This window comes from Vidua macroura, chromosome 13, assembly GCF_024509145.1.
Source record: "Vidua macroura isolate BioBank_ID:100142 chromosome 13, ASM2450914v1, whole genome shotgun sequence".
Lineage (NCBI taxonomy): Eukaryota > Metazoa > Chordata > Aves > Passeriformes > Viduidae > Vidua > Vidua macroura.
In genome coordinates, this window is record NC_071583.1 from 13,547,521 (window position 1) to 13,572,808 (window position 25,288).

General features: G+C 37.5%; 1 protein-coding gene across 1 annotated transcript in view; it reads right to left on the reverse strand.

Moving 5' to 3' along the window:
- Positions 1-25,288, reverse strand: part of CACNA2D3 (calcium voltage-gated channel auxiliary subunit alpha2delta 3) — a 389,866-nt gene that overhangs the window by 95,527 nt on the left and 269,051 nt on the right. Inside the window, exons 14-17 of the mRNA XM_053989736.1 lie at positions 19,950-19,967; positions 13,206-13,277; positions 12,341-12,421; positions 8,239-8,313 (exon numbers count right to left, since the gene is read on the reverse strand). Of these exons, the coding sequence (XP_053845711.1) occupies positions 8,239-8,313; positions 12,341-12,421; positions 13,206-13,277; positions 19,950-19,967 (246 nt within the window). The remainder of the gene's footprint in view (positions 1-8,238; positions 8,314-12,340; positions 12,422-13,205; positions 13,278-19,949; positions 19,968-25,288) is intronic.

Genomic DNA, 25,288 nt, shown 5'->3' on the forward strand with positions numbered 1-25,288 from the left:
ACCTTGCACTCAGAGAGCAAAAACCAAAAACCAAAAGCAAACAAATGAAGATCTGGATAAAACATCCAAAGTTCTGCAGAAAAGAATCAGGAGCATTTGTGTCTTAAAAATTCATAAAAGAAGACACAAAGCCAAAATCCCAATGGTCAAGCAAGAGTTAGGCTCTATAAGCATTCAAAGGAATTGCAAGTGCACTTAAATGCATTTAGGACAGGAACTAATGTTCTTCATTAAAATATCATCATATTCCCAGCAGTAAAATTACATTATGCTCATGTAAACAGGGCATCAAACACCAATGCAAGCAGATCAGATATAAAATACTTCATAAAAGTAATGTTGAAATGTCCATTCTACTCTAGCTTCTTTCTGGTTTTATTGCTTAACTAATTTCTTAGTAAAAGTTATTTGTGGACCGAAGCAATTCCCCCGTTTTTAAAAATAACATTCATCTATATCTTCTTCTCTGGTAGCAAACCTAATCTAACTTTTTATCTCTGAGGCTCCTGGGTAAAGTATAAAATGCTGATTGAAGCCTGAAGCCAAATCCTTCTGCAAGATTACTATAAAGCATTGAAAAAAATCATTAAGGGACCCATTGGGAAAGATAGAAACTAGGAATTCTACCAAATTACTCTGATTTAAGTACAGGAGAAAAAGAGCTAGATTTAAAATGTGTGCTGCTAATCTTTGGTTTATATAAAATATGAGGTGATATTATATAGCAGTTAACCCCAGGGAGGAAAAAAAAATACTGAAAAGTGTTAAATATCTGGACTGCAAAAGAAGAAACTTTTGGTCTGCTCAAAACTACAGGATGGTTCTAACTTATTGTTTGTGGGAAAACACATGATTTGGTTTTTTCCATTAGAATGAGCTTTATCATATCTTACTCAGTATCTTTTGTTTGAGGCTGGGCCAGACTCTTACAGCATTGGATGATTCAAACATGTGACGTGTGTTGCTGAAGACTGAGCCACACTTTTTCACCACCCTGTACACAACCATTTACATGTGCCATTATTAAACCCTTTGCTTTGATTTTCTTTTTTTGAATTTTTTTTTAACACAAGCAGTCCCAAACCATCTGCCTTGAATATGAGCAGCCACGTGTTTATAGAGTCAGAGTGTAGCAATCTGATCAAGGACAGGGCAAGCTACATCTTAACAGCTGCAGTCTTGGGTCTAAGGTGATTGGAATTTCTCAGACGTGCTCCATCTGGGTAATGGGGAGATGGGAGAGAGGAAGTTGCTGTGATAGCAACCTTGGAAGCATCACCAGATTTTAATGAATTTTCTAAGCCACAATGTGGAATCATCTATGAGAAAAGCGCCTACTAAAAAACAACCAAAACCTAGAGAGGTGAAATAATTTCAAGGAATATCTCTCCATTGCCAAACTACTAATGTGTACAAAAGTAAGGAATTAGGTACTGAAAAAACTACTCCAATTTTAAAACATAGCATCATTCAATGACGTTCCATGTTTTTGAACTAGCACTTCAAAATTTGGATAATGTACTAATCTCATCAGGTGTATTAATCTCATCAGCCTTTGAGAATGACCCCTTTTTCTTTTGTTTAGAGAAAACAAGTGAAAATATGCAAATATATTTTGCTGAGCTTGAATTCTACATAATAAAATTCTGCACAATAAAATTGTTTCTATAACTAACTTGCACTAAGCCATCCTACAAAGGTATTCTTATCTACAAAGTCTGATAGAAATCTTGAATGAAAAAATATCAGAGGAAAAGCAAAATTAACTAAAGTTACACACTGTTCCACACAGCTTTAAATAAGCAGGCAGAGGTTGTAAGTACTTATTTGCAGTTCCCTGGTCTGGGCAGTTATTCAGCTCCCTCCCTTCCCTCAGACTCTGCACACTAAAGCTGCCACTTACTTATTGTCTGGGGTACCTCTGACTGCCATGCAAAGTCTGCAGCTTTTGGAGTGGAAATCGCATCAGCCCTGACTTCCTTCACCAGCCCTCCCAGCACGAGCTGCTGCTCTGTCCCACTGCAGGGACTGTGCAGAGGGAAAGTGTGATTTCAAAACAAACAAACAAATAAAACAAACAAAAAAAAAAAAACCCAAACAACCAAACCAACAATAGAAGTGAAAAATCCCCTTCCCTGCTTCACCTGCGTATAACCTGGTAATACAACATCACCCCAGTGACTGAGCTTTCATTCTCCATGTGCTACTTAGCTCCAAAACATTCTGCCTGGGGATACATGTGAAGTAGCATCTTAATCTAAATCACTGTTGCTTGGCCTTTAAGCTCTTTATTTCATTTGGACTACTTTTTTCTCTGCTCACATGGTCCTGTTTTGTTATTCGTGATACTTCAATTTCACAGTTTCCATCCAGCCTGCAACTTCAAATGATTTCTTATTGATCTGCACTTAGCCTTGAATCTACAGAACACTGATTGGTGTTCAGTCAAAACCCAAAGTTTGTTTCAAACATCACAAACAAACCTCCTTAGTTTAATATTAAAAAGGTAGCACCTTGATTCTCTTAGGAAAATAGGAAAAACAACTTCCCTGTCCAAAGACAGACTTTCATGACCAGCCTATTATTTAAGATGTTAATCCAGAATTTCCTAGGTTATGGTTGGTAGTAAAAACCAGTTATTTTGGATTGATTGTCCATCCAGATGGTAGTGAAAAATTGCTGCACTATAAAATTTACAGAAATACTGAAAAGAGAAGTTGAAAACAGGAACCATGTCATTTTCTAGGGAAAAGAGAATAATGTAATTCTAGGTTTCCAGGCAGAGAAAAAGTAGAAACTATTAGATGTGCCATGTACACAGGAGAACCCTCTAGCAAAACAATAGAAGAAAACAGTTCTTATGCCACGTGTGTAAACTAACTCTGTCTATTCACCCTCCTAATATGCATTTGCTTTTCTAACAGTGCAGTAATGTTTAAAATGATAAAGCAATATGGAAATACATACAGTGAAGTAAAAGTCAATACAAAATACCAGCTTTAAGTCCCACACCTTGAGCCTGGCCAAGGAGTTCATCAGCTGAGCTCAGGTTCTCAGGTGGATTGCAGTCAATTATCACAGAAACATGGATGTGATTTACTCCACTGAAGAAAACAACCCCTCTATTTGGGATTTTATTTGCATTCTCGGGATTTATCATTTGGGATTATGTAAAACTGGCAGCTGCTTATAATTATTTGGGGTTCGAGTAGAAATAATTAAAAACATCTGCCTTTATCTTAATACTACCAGACTTAAACCCATGAGCTCAGTTATACCTAACTTCAAAGCTGAAAGCAAAGAATAAAAGAAAGCTTCGCATATTGCTAACAAATTTTCAGTGATTCATTTATATGTACAACCAGTTATTCAACAGCCTTCAAACCTTTAATTATCTTTTAAATATATGTAATTTTGCACTTCTAATTAGATAGCAATTTAATGCTCTCACAGGGATTCAGATGGGCTGTCTTTTTTGAAATGTAAACTCCAATAGGAATAATCATTGGCATTCAAGTGATTGAATTCTTCAGTTATTTAAATGAACGTGAGGCATTTACACTGCTCAAATCATTTAAATATTCTGCTGTCAGCTACAGCTGTAGAGTTTTATGGAGTCAATGAATAAAGCAAGGGTAAGTGTAGGTTATCTCACGTTCCAGGCGGGACTCCCCAGAGAGGAATGAGATTTGCTGCTTCTGAAAGGCTAACACAGCTTAAGTGGGGCATTAATGTTTCCCCTGACACTCGGATTTCTCTGTTTTTCTATATTAAGAGAAACAAATTTTCTCAAAATTTACAGCTACAAAAGACTTAATACCAATCTAGAATCTTCAAACACTCCAGGTCCTTCAGCTTAACGCAACACAAGGTGACAATTGACATTCTAAGGATGAAATGGGAGCTCACTCAGGCACCTGAACCACCAAATATATTTTGGTGAGGGCACTGCAATATTACACAAAGGCTTTGATTTCTAGGTGTTACTTTCCCAGTCAAGACTGATCAAGTTAAAGATGTGCATCCTTGTATAGAAAGGCATCAGTTGAATCCATTTACAGTGGTAAGAGCATTCACAAACAGCCATTCATAAACCCCATTACAAGTCTTAGAGAGCTTATTTTGAGAGTAAGAATAAATGTCTCAATCTTCTCAGAGATAGAGGATTTTGATTTAAACCCAGAAATAGTGCAAAATCTTTAGTAAGCAGGGATGTTATTAGATTAATTCAAAATCATAACACATTTTTAACCTCAGATTTATTTTTAGAATGGTAGAATGTAAATAAAATATGCATTTTTATTCAAGAACATATGCATTTGTCTTTAAATGCATATTTTCTTAAGAAACTCAGGCTCCTTGTTCAAGAACTCTGAGTATTCTACCCTAGTAATTACTGGAAAAAACCAAACCCTGTTCCACTCCCTGAACAAAAATACAACTCCCATTGCTAGCCATGAATCAAAAAAGCCACGGACTTCCTAAAAATTGGTAGCAACCTTGTATTATTTATTGAAAATCACAGACACATCAGAGCTGAGAGGCAACAGCACAAACCCCTAACACCAGGTAAGGTTCACAATAGTGCTGATCTGTGACTGTGGCTGACACTTATCTTCCAGGGACATTCCTTAATTTCTCTGCAATCCCACTACACTTCCCAAAGAAAGCAGTTTTCCACTGGCACCAGCCTTTAACAGACTGCAGAATGACAGTGGCAGTAATGGGCAATTAACCACAATTAATATAGTAGCTGTTTTCAAGGGCAGTAAAATGTATTTATCCCTTGTTTCTCATTTTTCCTTTACATTCAGTAAACTCGTTTCTTTGGCAAACTGTAACATCATCAACATGACATATTTTCATTTTAAAATCTAACAGTGTAACACCTGGCACACACAACAAGTGTAAAGAGGTTCCTGAAAAGCAGATTAAATCTGCCATGATCACAAATGAGGAAGACTGTGTCCTCATGTGCCCATTTCAATACAGGTAGGGAGCCTCATACACCAACTTAAGAAAAAACTGAAAATTCACTTTTGAACTCCCTTTTTTTTTTTTTTTTTTTTTATTAGCAGTAGGTTGCGGTTTTCAACAGAATATAAAATTACAAATTACATCACACAACTGAAAATATTCTCTCGTGGAAAATAAAATACCACTCTGTAAAATAAAGACTTTTGGTCAAACTCAGCATATAGGAGCATTCTGATGTATTAAAGCAGTATTTAAAAAAGGGGGTTTTCCCATCAGCTACACTTTATGGCATTCCCACTGGGGTGCTTTTGGTAGGGGAAGAGACTTAAAAAGGGCATAATACAGGAAAATGTGCAATGGATGCACTTCAGCTATGTAACAAAAGTAAAAATAAAATAAGATGAAAAGGGAAGGGAAGGGAAGGGAAGGGAAGGGAAGGGAAGGGAAGGGAAGGGAAGGGAAGGGAAGGGAAGGGAAGGGAAGGGAAGGGAAGGGAAGGGAAGGGAAGGGAAGGGAAGGGAAGGGAAGGGAAGGGAAGGGAAGGGAAGGGAAGGGAAGGGAAGGGAAGGGAAGGGAAGGGAAGGGAAGGGAAGGGAAGGGAAGGGAAGGGAAGGGAAGGGAAGGGAAGGGAAGGGAAGGGAAGGGAAGGGAAGGGAAGGGAAGGGAAGGGAAGGGAAGGGAAGGGAAGGGAAGGGAAGAGAAGAGAAGAGAAGAGAAGAGAAGAGAAGAGAAGAGAAGAGAAGAGAAGAGAAGAGAAGAGAAGAGAAGAGAAGAGAAGAGAAGAGAAGAGAAGAGAAGAGAAGAGGAGGACAGAAAGCGGGTTTGAGTTGCGCTGCGATCCGGAGGCCGCGAAGGCAGCGGGCGGAGCCCCGGGCCGGGGCAGCGCCCTGGGCGGGGCTGCGGCGCCACCTGCCGGCCGCCGCCCCGCACTGCAGCCGCGGGCAGCGCCGGGATGTCCCCGTGTCCCCCCGAGCCATTCCCGAGGGACCCTCGCTCCCCGCCGCCCTGCTTTATCGGCTTGTTTGTGGCGACTCATCGCCCCACTAACGTCTTGTGAAGAACGGAACCAAAAGGTTCTTTCTGGTCCCTCTGTGGCCTGTGGAAGCTCCCGGGCAGCGCTGGGGTCTGGGGCTGCTCCCGCAGCCTGTGCCGCAGCCGCTCGGGAATCAGCGAGCGCCTTCCTCTCCTTCCTGCAAGCCAACCACGAGTCCCCAACCCGTCAGCCTCAGCGAAAGCCAAGTTTATTCAAAAAAAACAGCGGAAGAATCAGGAGATGAAGTCTCCCAGAAAAGCATTTTTAAATATAAACCCAATAGTATAATCAGCACAAAAATGCAGCCAGCTTAATGGCTACATACCCTGCTCAGGGTTAGATAAAGATCTGGTGCAGCAGGAAGCATTCTGTGCTGTTTGCTAGCCTGCCTCTCCGCTCTGTGTCCCAGAAGACAATTCCTTAAAAAGCAGTTCATCAGCTCCAGAACTACAGATATGGGGTTAGGAACTCAGGAATTCAGTAATATTCTAGTTTTACATCACTGCTGGGAAATATAACAACAGGATAAACCAGAGTGGATCAAATCAGTAATCAATGAGACATGAATGTAAATCTAAGACAGAAATAATTTTAGAGGGTATCTTTAGTGAATTATCTAATTCCAGATCTACGGCCTATTTTCACATAATTATTGTCACAAATTCCATGGAATATTACAATGGTATCAGGATTTGGCCTGCAATATTAAACCAAAGGCCCAAGCCAGCAATCACTTCACTCTCAAAAACTCCATTCAAATCAACAGAAGACTCTCATTACCCACCACTGACAGAACCCAGAGGTAAAAATGACTCTTCCAAAAACCTGAAATGCACAGACCATGAATATATCACAATGAGTTCCCCTAGAAGACAGCTTATGGGCTACTGACCAACATTTTGATTTTAAAAAGAGATTCCATTGTATAAGGAAATGAAGTAAGTGCCTTCAAGATGTACATTTGGTGAGGGACAGTAACAGCAAACAACCTTTTGCCTCACTAAAGCAAAACATCAGAAATTAGGGAGTGGGTAAGACCCTCTGTCAGCCTAACACAGAGCTATCCACAGTTCCTGGACCTCATTACCTTCTGTTTTATAAAATATCTATTATATACTGAATAATTACTAATCATTTTGAAATAAGTAATTTGCCCAAAGAGAAAGGGACACTACAGCAAAGACAAGTTATCTTGTGATGTAGAGAGAGAACTTTCATTTAAATACATTGCTGTGGCTTGCAAACCTGGGATGTCAGATTTACCCATTGAAGCATCCTTGTTGCACTTTCCTAAGTTCAACTCCAGTTAAAAACCAAACTAAGTGCAAATATAAATGTTAATTTAGTATGCAATTCCTAGCCCATATTTTAGAAAGAAAAATTCTTTTGCTTGGTGAAGACTTCAGATATGCTAATGACTTAATAATTCGTGCTTGTCAATAATTTTATTTTCAAATTAAATTATCCAAACAGTTAATATTTCTGTTTTCTACTGAAATATTGTTGAAATGGGACATTACTTGGAGTTCCTGCATGAGAAACACATGTGGCAGCCATGTGGCCACAGCAGTGGAACCATTAATGCCAGTGCTTTGCTAGAAGCCAGTGGTGATGGAACACTTGGCAGGGCTGTTCCTAAACAATGATGCAACCAGGAATGCACCAGCCCTCTGGGGTGTTAACTTGATAAACATTTGCAAAACAGTGACTTTATTTTTCTTGCTGTGATTAGTGCAAACAAGATGATAAAGAGAAACTAAAGGTAAAAATTGCTGCTATTTCTCTTTTAGTACAGAAAATCCCTAGTGCTCCTATTTTGCTTTAAAATATGATTTATTGAAATTTCTGCAAATATATTAAATTAACTTTAACACTTTAGCATGAAAAATAGGGGTTATTACACAGCACTAGAGCATTCCAACATTCCATTTCAATGTAAAATGAACATAATTATAGCAATTTTTGGCTTTGCTATTTTGCAGTAATGGAGGTCTGCATCTTTTGCAGGAGCAAGTTGTATATGTATTTTCCTAGGGTTTTTTTCATGCTAAGTGTTGTTTCCAAAGGTAAATTTACTAAGAACTATGATAAGTTATATATACATATATATACAATATAAAGTATCTGTTCCATTGTATTAAATTTTGAATGAAAGTTATTCACACTAGGAAAAAACCAAATGCAACACATACAGCTAAATAAAACAGATCAATAAATAGCATTCTTACCAAAGGCCTGAGTTCTGGGTGAGTCAAAATATATCCATTGTTTGTAATTGCAAAAGCATATCCATGAATTCCTAACTGTAAAAGTAAATGAGAAAGAAATACTGATTAGCATGGTCTCCAGTAAACACTTAAACAAAAACATCAGGCAATGATTTGACTATCCAGGACACCTGGCATTCACAGCCCTTATCCACACAGTACTTTGCTATAACATAGGCAGAGATCCATAACATTTTGTGCAAATGAGGATCTGTCATGTGATGAATTCAGCACAGAGCACGATTTTACACTGTCCCACAACTCTGCTATCCAGGGCACTTGTTCCTACGTATGATAGAATCAATTAATTATTATACAATTACATATATAATATAGCTATATATGAGGTGCCATAGCATGTGGCATTCAGAACGGGGGCCAGGGCTAAGAGATACTGGGATATTATAAATTCCCCATTCCTAGGAGTGCACAGCTTTCCTCACTTGTTGTTAAAGCACTTAAGGAAAGCAGAGCTACAGTGAGAACAGTGACCTGTCATATGTGATATTTGCATCTTCCCATCTTAAAGGCTCTCTGCTAATTCCAGTTCAGCTGGAGGACAGAAGGCAGATATTTCTGCTGAAGAATGTCCTCTAAGTTTTCATCTTTGTACTGAGTGGAACTGTGGGAGATTCCTTGAGAGCAATAAGATGCTTGATGAGGCCTAGCAGTGCCCAAATTTAGCATTGTACTTATTTAAATAAAAATAGTGGTCTATTTAACAATATGCTTATTACACAGCTGATTGCATCCACTGAATGCAACAAATGTGCCTTTAAATCCTTCAGGTGGTCATTCAAAAATCCCGTCTTAGCATAGACTTGCTGCTAACGTAGACTTTTTCTACAGGTCCAGTATGTATCTTTTTCCATGCAGAGAGAGTCTTCCTATCCTTCTTACCCATTTTTTTCAATTCTTCAGACAATGTAACATTCTGTGTGTTTTCATGTAAGCATCTCATTACACCGAGGTATTAAATACCAAAAAAAAAAAAAAGAAAAGGAACTTGAAAGTCCAGCACTACGTAGTTTGATATTTGCTTTACAGTTCTCACTGCTAAATCTTGTTATTTAACTTGAGTGCATTCTTAAATGCTTTGCTGAAGCAGGTCATTAGTCTGACACAAAGCAACTTGAGCTAGGCTGAAAAGTCAGAATCCTTTCTAAGAGGCAAAAGGGAGATCAAGTTTATCAGGTTCTGTGATTTTCTGGAAATATAAACCAGACTATGATATTATGGCAAGGTCACAGGTAAAACATTCCAGGTTAATTTATAGTGTCTCTGTGTGAATGGTTGTATATGGTCAACTGTATCTGCCACACAGAAGATTGTTTCATAAATTAGTGGTTTTCCTATAGCAATAAACTTCAGTGAGAGCAATAGAAGGTGATACGTTCTTGGCATGTCTTCATAAAGGAGGGATAACCAAAATAATAACAGTGGACATATTTTAGCTATTATAGTGTGACAAGGGAACGAGCTGTTGGCTTAATATCAGATCTCAAGTGTAATTGTCTGTGTTGATAACTGCAGAATGACATCCAGGCAATGGAAGTCAGGTAAAGAAACAAATGTGGGTGGTATTTTTCACAGGAAAAAAGCATTTGCCTGTTTGAGGCCTACCCAGGATCTGAGGGTGGCACTTTATCATGTTCTGTGCAATGTGTGAAACTGCAGACTCTGCAGTATCTGAGTGATGCTACCATTTTTCAGCAGCATTGCCATTTTAAACCTTGAATTCCGTCTCTAAATCACAGATTCAGAAACAAAGAAACTTTTTTAGCTGTTGTAAAATGTCACATGGAAGTCAAGTATTACCAAATCCAACCCCACCTTACTCAGGAGAAACTGCCACTGACATCTGGGGATGCTTAGTCAAGGTAACAACTGCTGAAAACAGCTTATTGCTATTGTTCATCTTCCTCAGCATAAAATCCACCTCATTCAAGCTCAGAGAATTCCAGTCCAGCAGACTTCTATTTTCAACCATCTTTTTATATCCCTGTGTGAATTTTTTGTCACGTGTTACCTCTACAGGAATGGGTCCCAGGGGTGATTATGCTCTTGCAATTGCAGAGTCTTTGTTTAGGGCATGTGGGACTGGAAGCTATAACTCAAGTGATCTCACTAACCCAACTGCATTGCATGATATTGGTGCCTCCTGTAATAATCCTCTTTTGCAGCACATCCTGCAATATAAAACATACCTTCAAATAAAAATCTAATGTTCAGCAAAAGGATCATATATTACTTCCACAGAAAACTAATTCTTAAAAAACTTCTTTTCTGAATCAGTCTCACTCTGTTCCAATACCCATTATTTGGGCCTCCCACTCATTCTAAATCCTCATATTCAGACTATGTCCAAATCTCACAGATTATTTAGGAGTAACATCACTATTACTTGGCTTTTCCTATCCAGCCATGCACAGCCAAGCTTTTATTTCTGCAGGTACCACAACATTGTTCTTCCTTCTCACTACAAATGAAACTCGCTCTCCCCACAGCTCCTTACAGGCAGCTCCAAAGATTGTGTCATTGCTCCAAATTTGGCAAAGGAGCAAATTTTGCTCCTTTCTCCTCTACCTTCTACTGATTCAGTACTCCTGCATGCACAGAAGTGTAACACCATTTTAACATTGCTGTTAGCAAACTTTGGTGGTCTGTGCCCTGAGAGAGTCCCCTGTTATTCATTCTGAGCAGCAATGTCTCTGTCACTGTGCTCTGATATCAGTGTGGAGTCACCTGCTGCCTCTTCCCATAGCCTGCAACTTTTTTCTGCCTGGGACAGCTTTTCTGTGCTGGTTTGCACAGCCCCTGTCCTCGTGGGATCCAGGTCTCAGGAATTTACGCCAATCCACCTTATCAATATTATTGCCACTCTTTTTTATGCATCATTTTTATCAAATTCTTGTTTAATTTAAACTTCCCAATTACTGTATATTGATCGAGGAAATCATTTGGTAAATCCTAATGTATTCAAATTAGAATTAAAATTGATAGGAGGAATTTTTATGTGAGAATATTGGAAGGCACTCACAAGTCAGTTTCTTCCTCCACCCTCTTAGAAATCACTAAATGAGAACATGGCAAACAATTAAGAGACAATTTGTATGACTTTCTGCTCAGTACAGGTGCTGCCAAAATGCAGTTATTCCAGGGGCTGGCCTCTTTAGCAAAGAGTGTCTACAATACTGTGTTACATGCTTGTTAGTCATGAAAAAAAATCCACTAGGAATTAACTGGGAAATATTAATTTAATTTTCATTTGTGAATAGAAGAGTATTATAGTAAAACATTTCAGACATGGAGAAGTAGTGAAATACTAATGTGCTGCATCAAATTTAAATGAAAAGTAATTACATTTTGTGTTTGCCTGAAGCCTACTTTTACCGTATGCAGCACATTTCACAAGAGATATCATGGTTCAGATTTTGAAAATTTTTATGATAATAGATTTCAAGACTTTTACTGTAGAGTTGTCGCTGGCTTTGGAAAACTAAGTGGAGGAAAATATTTAGCAAATACTGGGTAGGAGAGAAGGAAGCACTAGTCTGGTTAAGCAGGCACTTGTTGTAGTTCCTGCAATGTGCCACTTTCTTTAATTCCAGGAGAAACAGAATTGGGACAGAATTACACACAAACAGGAATCCTAAAGCCACCTTAAGGATAGGCTTTCATTAAAAGTTATGCAATTTTTCAGCATGATTCTTTTGGTTATTTTGACTTATATTCTGGCTATATTTCATAGTTTGATAACTTCATTGATTTTATAATTACATTGATTTTAATATGGACAGTATTTAATATTGCCCTCTAGACCACAAAATGTGGTCAGTATTTAATGTTACCCTCTGATCCACAAAATTGTGAAAATCAGGCAATATTTTAACTTAGGTTTTGGCACTTGATCTCAGACACTACAGAGGTAAAATTCCTGAGGAAAATGGGTGACATAATGGAGCTATGTAAGTATAAAAAATAACAATATATTGAATGAATTATGTTATATTTGAGGTGTTATACTGAATATAAATGACATATACACCATTTTGTGTATTACCTTGTATTTTGGAATCGTTTTTAAAAGCTCTTTAACTGGAACATCTGTGCCAACTACTCCCAGGAGAATCCCTTTAGACCTCTGAAAAGAACAATAAAAGATGCACTCAGAACCACAGTAATAAATAAACATTCTCACCACTTATTTCACCTTGCAGCTACACTGTGAAATTGAATAGATAACAGACAAATTATTTAAAAAGTAGGGAGAGCAGACACTGGTACAATTCAGCTGATCAAGCAGTAATTAAATCAATAATATTGATCCTTTCTGCTTTACTTACAATTCACATAGAAAAGGCATGCAAGGTTTTGATAGCTGGTGAGTCCCTCTACTCAAATCTTTCATGTGCAAATAGGTTTTAAATTAAAAACTATGGTTAAAACTATGTTACTCCTTTCTTTCCCAATTTCTCCTAGCATTTGATAAACAAAAGAGAAAGATGAAGCATTAAGGGGAAACTACACTTAAGTTTCTTTAACAATTTTTTGAATTACTAAAAATAAATAGATACATACATAAGATGTAAAACTAATTAAATTTTGAATTACATCAGAGCAAAGAGGAAAATTATATAGAATATTTGCTACAAAAAAGTAATATAGAAGTATTACAGAGTACTGTCATCTGAGATTTTCCCTTAGACATAGGGTTTCATCATTTTACCATGGTTTCTTGAGTATAGGTATTTAGGGTTATTTGTCCAGATTTTTATGCTAATAAAGGGATACTAACTGCAGACAAAATAAGAAGAAGAAGAAAAGAAAAAAAAATTAAGAGTTGGCTAAAATCTTATTAGATCCCTGAAAGCAACGTCACATCAGTCACACCATTAGCACATGACAGAAACAATCTGAGTACTTACAGTCTCGTTTTGCTTACTAAATACTGGCATGGCAACAGTTGTCATCAACACCAATCCCTGATCATCAGCAAGCTATATTTGAAAAAGAAATACTATCTCTGAGAACTAAGGGACAATTAGAAGCATGTGATTGCAGTTTTCAGTTACATTATTTCCATTTTAAATGAGATAAGGCAGTTTACCCGAATGACTCCGATGCAGTTGGACCTGCAGTCAGCGCAGCCCAGCCCCATCTGAACTGACCCAGCTCTGCCCATCCCAGCCCCTCCAGGGCAGGAAAGGAGCCTCATCCTCTCTCCACTGCAGTCTGCCATGGGAGAGAGAAGGGGCTGGGCTGGCTCTGGAAGCAGCAGGAACAGCAGCAAAGCAGCTGGAGCTCTGCTCCACATCCCTCCCACTGCCAGCCCTGCCTAAGTCGCCTCGGGCTGTTTTCTCCCAGCAAAGGGCAAGTGGCCGTGAGCTGTGTGGGTTTTGTTCTGGTCCACACCGAGGTCTCAGCTCACACAGCAGCACAAAGCATGACAGCCAGTCAGGATCCCAGGAGCACCTTTGCTCCAGCTGCTTTCAGTTTGCTGGATAAAGAGGTGCCACGAAGCATTAGCTCATTCTGCACATCAAGCTTCAACGCACTTTTTCAGTTTAGGGAGGAAACAGATCTCCTGACCTTGGTTCCATTCAAGAGAAACATGCAGGGTGTTTATCATTGGCCACAGGACAGTGAGAGTGCTCAGATTGTCTCCTCCTTGTTCAGATGAGCCTCGGCCCTGAGGGAGAGCCTGGCTGGGTGCTCCAGACCTGCACTGCTCCGTGCCTGTCCATCTTCACCAGCAACGTGTGACAGACAGCTCAAGCAGAGGGTGGAGAGTTATTGTTCAACCCTTTCTGTCCCCAGGGACAGACTTTAAAGCTGAAGAGGTTTATCCAACATTTGAAAGTGTGACACAGACAGTTATGATCTCAAGTGGAGATTTTGTAAAATATAAATTTTGCTTTGCTGCACCTGAGTTCAGCCAGTTGCGTGCAGCAACAGGGACGATCTTGCTGAGCAATACTGTAGGTGACAGTCATGCCCAATTATGACTGTCACATTTTCCTATCCCTCTTACATCTCTACCATATTTTCTGCACTCAAGTAGAACTTCTAATACTTTTCTTTTTGTTTTCACAACTTTTGCAATTTATTTTTTTGCTTGGTTTGTGTTTACAAAGGTTTTCTTATGATGAAGCAATAGCAATTGGCTCCCCACATTCTCAGAAAACAATTCCTAGGTTATGATAAAGATCCCTTATGCAGCATATTCCACATTAACAAATCAGACAAAAAAAAAAAAAATCTGGAAAGTTACTTGCCCTGTATCTCCCAATTTTCTTTAGGAAGATTTCAACAAGTATTCCTGAGGCATGGCACTATCTCATGGTGAGAAGGAATGTTTGCAGACATTGGACAGGAGCACAAATGGGGTTTGGAGTCAAGAAGGTTTACATCTGATAGGGAATCACCAGGGATATGAGGTGGAACAAACGTATGATCATTTTTTTTTTGTTTTCCTTGCTAGCAAGAAGAGATAATTCTAACCCTAATATAATCCTTGACCTATCAAGGAATAGTAAGTTATTAAACAAACAAGAAAAAAAACCCAAAAACTTAGCAAAACTTTGTGGGTTCAAAAGTAGCAGTTGAAACTCAAATGCAGCCAAACCAATGTAGGAATTTCCACTCCTTGACCAGAGTAGTAGAGTCAAGCACACTGACATGATTCGTGGGGAAAGGAGCCCAGGAAGTGGAAAAGCATTCTGCTGATTGCAAGGTGACATTTTGGAGCACATTAAGATTTTATATTGTTGCCCTGGGTAGTCTGCTCACTTTCAAGATATTACTAAAAATAATACAATGGATAGGATAAAGCCAAGGGACTGTCAGCAGAGTTTTAGGGTGTTTGAAATTCTTTACATGGAGAAAAAGAAAACACAGTCTGGAGTTCCTGGGAATTTATGAAAGAACTGCTCATTAACTCTCGAAACTGACTATAGAAGCAGGCAAGAGTGATTGGCTTGTAATTTTGTTATGTACAAGTACCAACTAGAGCAGGCTGCTGCAATAATTTCTATAGAATTGCAACTGTATAATCCAGCCTGTTTGATTTTTTATTTGTTTGGCAGATGAACAGGTTGTTGACCCCTTCCATAAGCAGAGTCAGCAAATAACTGGATGAGCAGGGACTCGTATTTACCATGTTTTACTGAGTCACTGCATAATGTAGTGACTATCTAGTCTAAAATGATGAATGTAGGAGACAACATCAGTGATTTGCCCCAGAATGTTCTTCCACTGGAAAGACATGGTGGTAACAGTTTTAGGTGGGCAATTACCCAAAGGCTATGGACACTCAGTTTCATAAAATGCTTAGCAAAAAATAACAAACCTTTAAAAGAAAATAAATCTCAAGACTGAGGAAAAAATGCTAAGGCTAATTCTCTCTTGGCTGTTTAGAATAAAGAAACAGATCTTGCTCTCTGAAAAAGGTACAGATCTCTAACACCTAGTGATAATAGTTTTATAACTGGAGGAAAAATTCCTTTTAGAAACAGATTTAACTACAACAGTTTTCCCTTTAATTCCTTGCTGTACCAAAGTTACTCCCCTCAGAACAACCCCAAGCAGATCTTCCCAAAAAACAAATAAAAATCATCCTCTTAGAGTTAAGCCACTTAAGAGTTTAGCCTCACACCCAGCACTAGCATCCATCTCTCAGGGCAAAGAATAAGGCAGGCTCCAGAATTAAAGCAGACATGCATATACAGGAAAGAATAAAAACATTTTCTGAGGTGTTCCCATTACAGAAAGAAGAATTTGAGAAACATCTCTGAAATATCTTCCTTGGGAGTGTATAGGCAACAAGAGTTACAGTAGGCTGTTCAGAATTTCTGACACATCTGACCAACCCACCCTGCCCTTCTTTCTTTGCCTGCTCTGTATAGATTTGCTTCACAATGTGCTGTCTTCTGTGACCACTGCACTTTAATGTGCTGGTCAGAGTCATGAGGCAGGCTGGAAGCCTCAGAGAATTGAAATTTGTGTTCTATATGGACTAAAAGAAAAAGGAATAGCTATTATTTTGGCATAGAATCAAGTTATGCTCTGGGCCAATATAGGAACCTGTGTGAGTGTCTTAGTGAAGACATGCCTCTGTGTTTGACACACAGAGTAAATGAAAAAAAAAAACCCTTATATTGTAAAATAGTTACTTGGAGTTTGTAAATTGCTGATTCAAAAATGTTATTAAAAGTAAGTTTGCTTGCTGAGGAATGTGAGAGAGAAATTTGGAAACTAAAGATTGCAATTAACATGCAAATGAAAATCTTAATGTGGTTTTCTGCATAGAAACCAAAAATACATTACAAAACAAAGACAATAGCACCTCATGAAGAGGAAACAGATCCAAAGGAATGCTAAGTCAAAGTGTTTACTTTATGATTATTTTTGTACTCCATTAGATTCCACTTAAATGTTATCATTTTACAGAAGTGCTAAAATCACTAGTCATGCACTTCAATGAAACTACAGCTTTCCAAATTTTCTATTCCCAGTGACAGTTAATTCAACTCTTCAAAGTATAAGGTAAACGATGCAGGGGATGATAAATGATCCTCCCAGAAGGCTGAAAGATGATAGCATCAAGATATGAGGAGGGCACAGCACTACTTACAGAAGTTAAGGATAACACAGAAAGAGAGAAGAAAGCTGTCAGGAACTTTTGGGCAATAAATATCATTAAAACATTTCTGTATGGAGGAAATACGGCTCCATTCATGAGAGAATCATTAAAAAAATTCTTAAGTGTTCCTAATTCTCTGCTTCTGATTTGTGTACCTAATTTATTCACTTTTACCTTTTCACTCAAGCTAAGTAGAACAAAACATCACAGCAGGAGTAGGGCAAAAGCTTTTGAATCCTGCTGTGTTTGCTCAAGAAAGCAAGTAAAGCTTTCCTACTAGGAAACAAAACACCTTTTTGAACTATTAAGGAAAAATGGCTTTTGCTCTTCAGTGCATACAAAAAGCTGTTTAACATAACTGTTAAAGATAAAGGTCATTTTGGAAATCAAAATGAACAAATTTGAAAACTGGTAAATTTGAGTTATTTTGTCTTACTGCTATTTTCACAGCCCTGTGGAATAGCTACCTAAAAACATGCATAAAAGAAACATAGAGGACAAGTAAAATTCATATGAATTTGTTTCATTTGTCTGGTTCAGTTCTTCCTTTTAGATACATTAACTCTTCCTACACATATTTTGTTCTGAAAGTAACATAACCATACTAAATCAAGGTCTCTATTGCCTGAAACTCTGGTGAGTTTTTGGTTGGTGGTTTTTTGTTTTTTGTTTTTTTTTGTTTTTTGTTTTTTGTTTTTTTTGGCTGGTTGGGTGTGTGGTTGGTTTGATTTGGTTTTGTGGTATTTTCTGTTTTAAGTATAGGGTATATCATAAAGGTCTTTTCAAGACAAATATCACGGTGCAGACATATCCACCTTTAACTCATCATTATTCATTTCACCTGCTCTCCAATTCTGAATTTGCACCAGTTTGACTAAGAGCAAATAGCATAAGAGTAACAGGTTTAATTGTGATTTAACTGCTGTAGACAGTTGAAAACCTATAGGTCTTCAAAATCAATAGCTAATCACCATAGAACACTGACTAAACACAGAAAAGTCTGAAGCCAAAGTGTCCCACATATAAGAGAAAACACATTTCACCAAGATGGTGAACTATTTATAATAGATATGAAATAGCAAAGGTAAACTTGAAATGCCACATTTTTCTTTCAGATCACTCAAAGATTAAAGTGAACATGTTTAGAGAGACATGACTGTTTGAAATGTTTATAGAGAAAACATTTGCAAGATGATACATAGATTCCAACAAAAATACAGTACAAGTTCAGACACCATATGGCAAAACAGTGACTAAGTCATTCATAAAGGCATGCACCAGCCCTGTGCTGCTTCCCTTCACCTTGCAGAGAGCAAGAGAGATTCTCTTCATTTGTTCAGAAGCTTTCAGGCCACACTTATTAAAAGGCATATTTCTTGCCTGAAGTTTCAAAAGCCCTGGAGGATTACTTGTACCTGCCCATCCTTCCCACCGCTCTCCTCTTTCTCTGCACAAAATACACAGTCAACTGGACTGTAGTCAGCTATGAGTGCATTTAAAAATGCGGCTTTAGTTCTGCAATTGTTTGATCTAGGGGTAAAAACATTAAAAATCTGCAATTTTGACCATTTATGAAAATTGTGTTTGCTAACAGCAAACTTGTGTAATTTTCACCAGAATATTATTTAATAGCTCAGATTTGTGGCCATCAGAACAGGTAATACAGCACCACATGGCACAAGCTGACAAACAGCTGACTGGTTGTACTTTCTGCATCAGCACATCACAATGACTCTCTCTTCTTTCTGCAAACTGTTGAGAAGCATTTGGCACAAATGTTTAGAGAAGCAGGTGAAAATGAAAAAGCCAAAGTTAGCTAGTCTAGCCACTCTTTTGGTCCTTCTACTTTTCCAGAAAGCTGTACACAAAATATTTCTTGAAACCTTTTATTTCAAGAAGAAAAAAACAAAAACATATTTTGGTACCATGTTCTGCAACTATCAAAGTATGAATAAACTATGGACATGGTGCAGTGTCATAAAATAGCATATTACCTGCAGGTTTGAAATAAAATTTTCTGAACTCCTTATGAGCTCAGGAAATTTCAATTACATGTGGTATCATTAAAATAAAGCCTCCCATCCTTATATTTCTTGCTTTTTAAACTAAAAAGTGGCTGAGATTAGTGAACTTCTAAGTTCTGGGAATGCCCTCAACCATTCTTCAAAAGCTATTAAGTGAAAAATCACTTCACTTATATCTTTCATTAAAAATTGAACTTCTATCATCATCCATGAATGTTAATAACAGTGATGTCAAACTGACTAATTGCTGTGACATTTCTTATTGAAGGTTCTTTACCAAGAACAATAAGAATGACTTGGACAAGTGAATGTTGCAATTGTCCAGCATATTCTACTCCTTTTTATCGTTTTAATACTTTTTTACCAAAAGCACAAAACACCAGCTAGATTTTCTAGTTTCTGGAAGCCGTGATTATATTTGTGAAATACATAAGGATGATGCAACAGGCATCAAGGAATTCTTAACTTTGCCACACTGGCTGTGCTGTCCTGGTTCTGGTGACACCATATCGATGCAGAAGTGGTTTAAAGCAAGAGCACATTGTATGGAAAGTATGCAACCTGTTAGAGAAGTCAAATGCTGAATGTGTTCAGGGGTGTGTTGGTAGATACAGTGGGGAGCAGTGAAAGGGTACCATGGGTTCTGCAGTCTCTACAACAGACCCAGAAATGGTTCACATGGAGTAATGGAGTGGGTTGTTTTTTGTTTTTTTTTTTTTAATCCCTACTATTATTTCAAATTGTTGATAAAATAGCCTCCCTGTTGTTTGCAAGTTGTAGGCTACTGGATACCTGGCACGTTAAACAGCTGATATGTTTGAAGAGCTGCTCTCTGCAGGTACCTCAGCTGGGCTCAAAGCCAGGCTCCCTCCTGGGGCCAGCTTGGAGCCCCATGACAGTGAAGAGCTTCACTGATCACCACCTGTACCGCACCCACACCACCATGGAAACGTGAAGCACTGGTGACTACTTGGAATGACTAGGATTTGATTAAAATATTTTACCTTTTGTGCCTGAGGGAGCTGGAAAACAACAAAACAGAACAAGCAATTATACATTAAATTAATCTGAACAGCCACTTTAGCTGCTGTATTAATAAGAGCATAAACATAACAGAAAACAAAGTGTAAAGGAAAGAAACTAGAGGAACTAGGTTTACATTGCCAATTGACTCAAATTATTGAGGGCTTATTAACTGACTTTATGATTTGGCAGCTTCTCTACGAGGTATCACAAAAGCACCATGACATTTGTTAAATACTACCACACCAAGAAAGGGATTGTTTTCTCATCAGATATGGTATCACACCTGAACTGTGAAGTAGTTCCATCTTCCTGTACACAAATATAATTCAACATAAAGACAGTCTTAGTTTTAAATGAAACTGACATTAAGAGGAGATTATCATATTAAAGTAGAAGGTTGTATCCTCCACGACAGAGGAAAGAAAAACAAAATGGGAATAGAAAGTTAGTAACTGCTTATGCAAACAGATTACAATACATGCATAATATACAATAATATACGCATAGAACAATACATTTCTGAGCTTTAAACACAAGTATGATTATATGTGCATATATGCAAATCAAATGCAAGTGTTTATGCATATATGCATATTTGTACCACACAGATGTTATCAGACAAGAGGAGCCATACCTGGTTGTGTGCACAGTATTTACTGTAAGCAACAACTCACGTATAAAGGCATTGAGAGCAGGCAGCAGACTCCATCACGCATAAAAGACCTTATTTATCAAGAGTTGAAAGATGGGCTCTGTTTTCACTTCAGAAAAAAGAAAACCCATTGTAGCAGAGGAAGTCAGAAAACCAAGCTGTTACAGGCACAATACAGTTTTCCCTTTTTCTGAATTCTCCTCCTCTTACTCCACGCTTGTGGAGAAATTCACTCACGTAGCACTTTAGCCTTGTGCTAAGTCCACCTCTTCAGAAAATTTGTTTGTCCAACTCAAATTTTGTCTTTAAAGGCATAATCTGAACATGGAAACAGGCAGGTAAATCGATGCCAAGTGCAAAAAGACCTTCAAGATATCTAGTGAGCTTCTGACTGACCTTTTGCCCTTCCTCTGAACAAAAACATAGAGAAAAAAAATCCCAAACTTGAACACAGTCCTCTGATAAAAGCTAATATCCACATGGTATATGTCATGAAGGAGAACTGTCACATGATGTCTAATTCACAAATACTGGAGCAAGCAGCTACAATTTCTCCATTTTCACAACATAAAATGTAACAAAATTTATGGCAGGAAGAACTGCTACAAGTAAAATTCTTTCATCTTAAAACTGCAGTGATCCAATATCAAAATACAAACCATGATCACATTAAAGTATGACCTGTATGTGTTTCAAAAAAAGCCCTTTTTTAAAAATAAATTACTATATTGAACATGATAAAAGGGTTGCTGCAGAAATTGCAGATATCTGTAAATTGTAAATACATGACCTAAATCCTGTATAACAGGTTAGAGCAGTTTAAAGCCTTTCTGAAAGTTTAACTACTTGTTAGTCTTTGACTTGGTTAATTACTTAGACTCTGACAACTGGAAACTTTTTTTTTTTACATTCAGACAAGAGGAGAAATTTGCAATATGATATTCTTTTAATTTGCCAAATACAGTCAGGTGCATGTAGTTTGGTCAAATTTTGCCAAGTGAGGGAGTTACAATCAGATGGATTGAAGTGAGGATTTCCTATTAAGAACTACCACACAAACTAGATGCTTCACATTTTAGAATACAAAATGACCCCTATTGCTTTTACTCAGATTATTTTCATGAGCACATTAATAAGTATTTACAAACTAGAATTCTTTATTATCTGCTGCTGAATTCAGTTAGCCAGTCCATTTATAAGCTATTATAAATTCAAGAGCATTTCCATTCTCTGAAATATGAGTAGTCACAACCCTGATTAAGAATAATAAAGTCAGCAGATGAGAGCATTAAGCTTTTTCCAGGTCTGGAATTCTTGACACATTTCACCAAAGCTTAAAAATCCAGGTTCAAGGTCTTTCCTCAATAAAAAACCAAACACCAATTAAAAAAAAAAAAAAGAAAAAGGTCTTTGCTCCCATCAGATAAATATTCATCTTATTGTTGATTTGAGACTTGGTTAGAAGGTCCTATATGTCAGCAATTCAGTTTAATATTTGCTACAAATTCCTTTGAAATAAACTGTGGAGTTTTGTCTGACATTACCCTTCTGGGAGGCCATAGGAAACAAATAATTTTCCTAACAATAATAGTAATAGTCCTCTGGTCTGACCCTTTATTGAACAGAGTAAGAGCTGCCTGTCTGTGTGTAAAAGCCAGCAGGTGCCTCTGATTGTGTGGTTTGCTTCATTCCCTGCCAAGAGGCAGCTTTGCAGCAAACTGTGTGATCTTTCCCTGGCCCTCCAGCACTGCAGGTATTTCTATTCTACCTACACCCCTGGTAAACTGTGCCCTTTTGATGCTTTTGTTCAGCCCCAGCCACACCAAAGTATCTCCTGTTCCTATTTGTTTTCCATTAGTGTCTCTCCCTCCCTCGGGTGCTTGTCACTAAACAATACACATTACCTACATCTGTTTTACTTGTCCTAGTTTGCATTCTGGGTAAAGCAGGTTTTGCTAAAATGATTGTGGCTGGAGTGCAGGGAGCCATTTGGTGGCTCCTGGTTCATCCAGCTGTGGGTCAGGAGGAGCTGGCTGAAGGGAAGTGGACCTTGCCCCACAGAGCTGCTTAGGAAGAGACCTTTGCTGTACTGCCACGTACAGCAGAGACAGGAGCCTGCAGACCTGTAAGCTCCAGTGGTAACCTAAGAGAATTTTCTGATTTAAAAAAGCAGACTGAAGGATCTTGATGGAACTATGCAGATTTTGCTGCAACCTAAAAAAATTCTTAGATTAAAGAGCAAGACTAAAGCATAGAGCCTTGCAAGAACACAGGTAAAAAAAGTAGTGGTATTTGTTTTCAAACTCCTTTTAACCAGAAAAAAACATTCTTTACTAGATATATTTTCTTGTTCTATTTTGTATTGTAAAAAAATTACTCTCAGAAACTGGAGGCCCCCTGAGGTTCACAATTTGCTTTATGCCAGTAAGACATGTTGAGAATTCCATGTCTAAATTCAGGTCAACTTGGGGTCCTGTCACACAATGTAGAACAGAATAAATAACTGCAGGAGGTTTTTCAATGCTGCTGTTGCACACACTGTCATGCTTTCCACATTTGCAAATAATCTAGTATTGTTTTGAGCCCTTCATGGAAATGTGTTTGGTATTACCAGAAAAAGAAAAATTAGACACTAATAACGTGGTAAAAAACCCCAAGACAGACAAAGGGATCCACCATCACAGACTTTGCACTATTTTTTGGATCAGATACCTGTGAGACCAATATGATTGAATCAAGCAAAACCCCAGAGATTTGAAATACTGCCTTTAGAGCAGGAGGAGTTATGGGACAGTAGTTCTGATAAGTACCTCATAAAATGGTATGTCTTTTCACCCATATCAAAAGAAGTTCATAAAGACTGATTTTGTAAATGATTTCATGATAATTGAAAAGAAAAAGGTTAAAATATTTTAGACCTGTTTCAACAATTTATTCAAAACATTATGTAGTTGCATGTCCTAGATTTCCAAGAAACCAAGTCTATAAGTTTTAAAGGAAAGCACAGTAAAATTATAGACTTATTGTTCTTATTGTTGGATCAGAATTCAACCTTATATTTGTTTGAAAAATAGAAAAAAAAATCTTCTGCAAGAGTAAATTATACTCAGTAGTTTCTTACTATATCAAAACCCACAGCTTCTATTACTAATGAAACAAAAATAACATATGTCATTATTAATGTTCCATTTTTCTAATGATTTCATTGAGTTATTGTTATAAAAAGCATACTATTGCAATTTACTTATGTTGAAACTTTGAAAAATAAATACTCTTATTTTGCATTCACTGACCTTATTTCCACAGTCCTCCTGCCAAGTTTTTAAAAGTCCAGTCACAAGAAAAAAAGCCCCACTGACTTGATTGCTCCAAAATCAGATACAATACAAGTCAATAGAAAGTAACTGCAAATATGTCAGTAAATAATCAGCATGTCTGGATATGGTTTTGATAATACAGACATTTCTGTAAATACCTTCTGAGCTGCACTAAATTTAACCTTAATGCTTTGCTAAATGTATGGTGTTTCTAATGTTCAGGTTCATCCCATCCATGTCACATACTGACTCTTTACTTGACATGGGATGTATGGCTTAGAACTTTTACTTTTCAAAAATACTTTTTCAGGAAAGATATGAAGTGCTGTGGCAGACACGGAGAGAATGCAAAACATTTCATATGTTGCTAGCAGATTTCCTCAGCTCTTCCCATAAATAGCAAAAACTTGGGGAAGAATAGAAAAAATATTCCAATTCTCAGTTTTGAGCAGAAAATATAAACTTTCTGCTTTAAAATCTACTTATTCAGTTGCTATTAGATACAGCATTTAAGTATTATGATTTTGATGATTTTTCTTTTGCAATCTATGCACTTATTCCCCCATCTAAGTACTACAGGCATCATACAAAATGATATGCACACATGGAGGAAGAAATAAAATTCAGCCTCCTACTGGGATGCTCCTGACAGTAAGATTTCAGTATAAATATTAGAAGAGTGACAATAACCTGCAGCTTACTAGGCCAACATCTCTAAGGAAATGTACTTGATTTTTCAAGGGATTTAACATCAAATCCTTTATTGTTCACATAATTGTTTTACTGTGCTACCACATATTTTTCAGTAACTACAGCATTTTAGTCAAGGATAGATTGTGCTCTGCATGCAAAGTACACTCATCAGAGGAAATTTAAATGTTGCTATGGAGAAGAGAGTCATAAAACAAAGATAAAACCTACAATTCTAGTTCTCTCTTTAAAAAGAATTCCTTTAGATGACAGAAAGGAAAGAATTTAGCTTCTGTGAAATATGAAAAAGAGAACACACAGGAGCTGTAAAGGCATTGGAATTAAGAAATAGCAAAATAAAAAATTACATAGACTTAAGAACTTTGTAATAAAATTGCTCTACTCTTTGAAGATTTGATACCTTTTCTAAAATACATTAACTCTGTATTAAAGCAAATAACTGAAGAATTCCTACAGCAGTCTAGGAATCTTGATTTAAAAATGAGAATCAACACAAAAAAGGATCTAAATATTTTCAACTTTTAAAGCAGTCATTCAAGTTATATCTGTCTGCTTCTGCTCTCTGATCTTCATATGGAAATTAACAGAAAAAAAATCCATACTCATATATTCTGTGAGTCTGTGCCTGTGATTATTT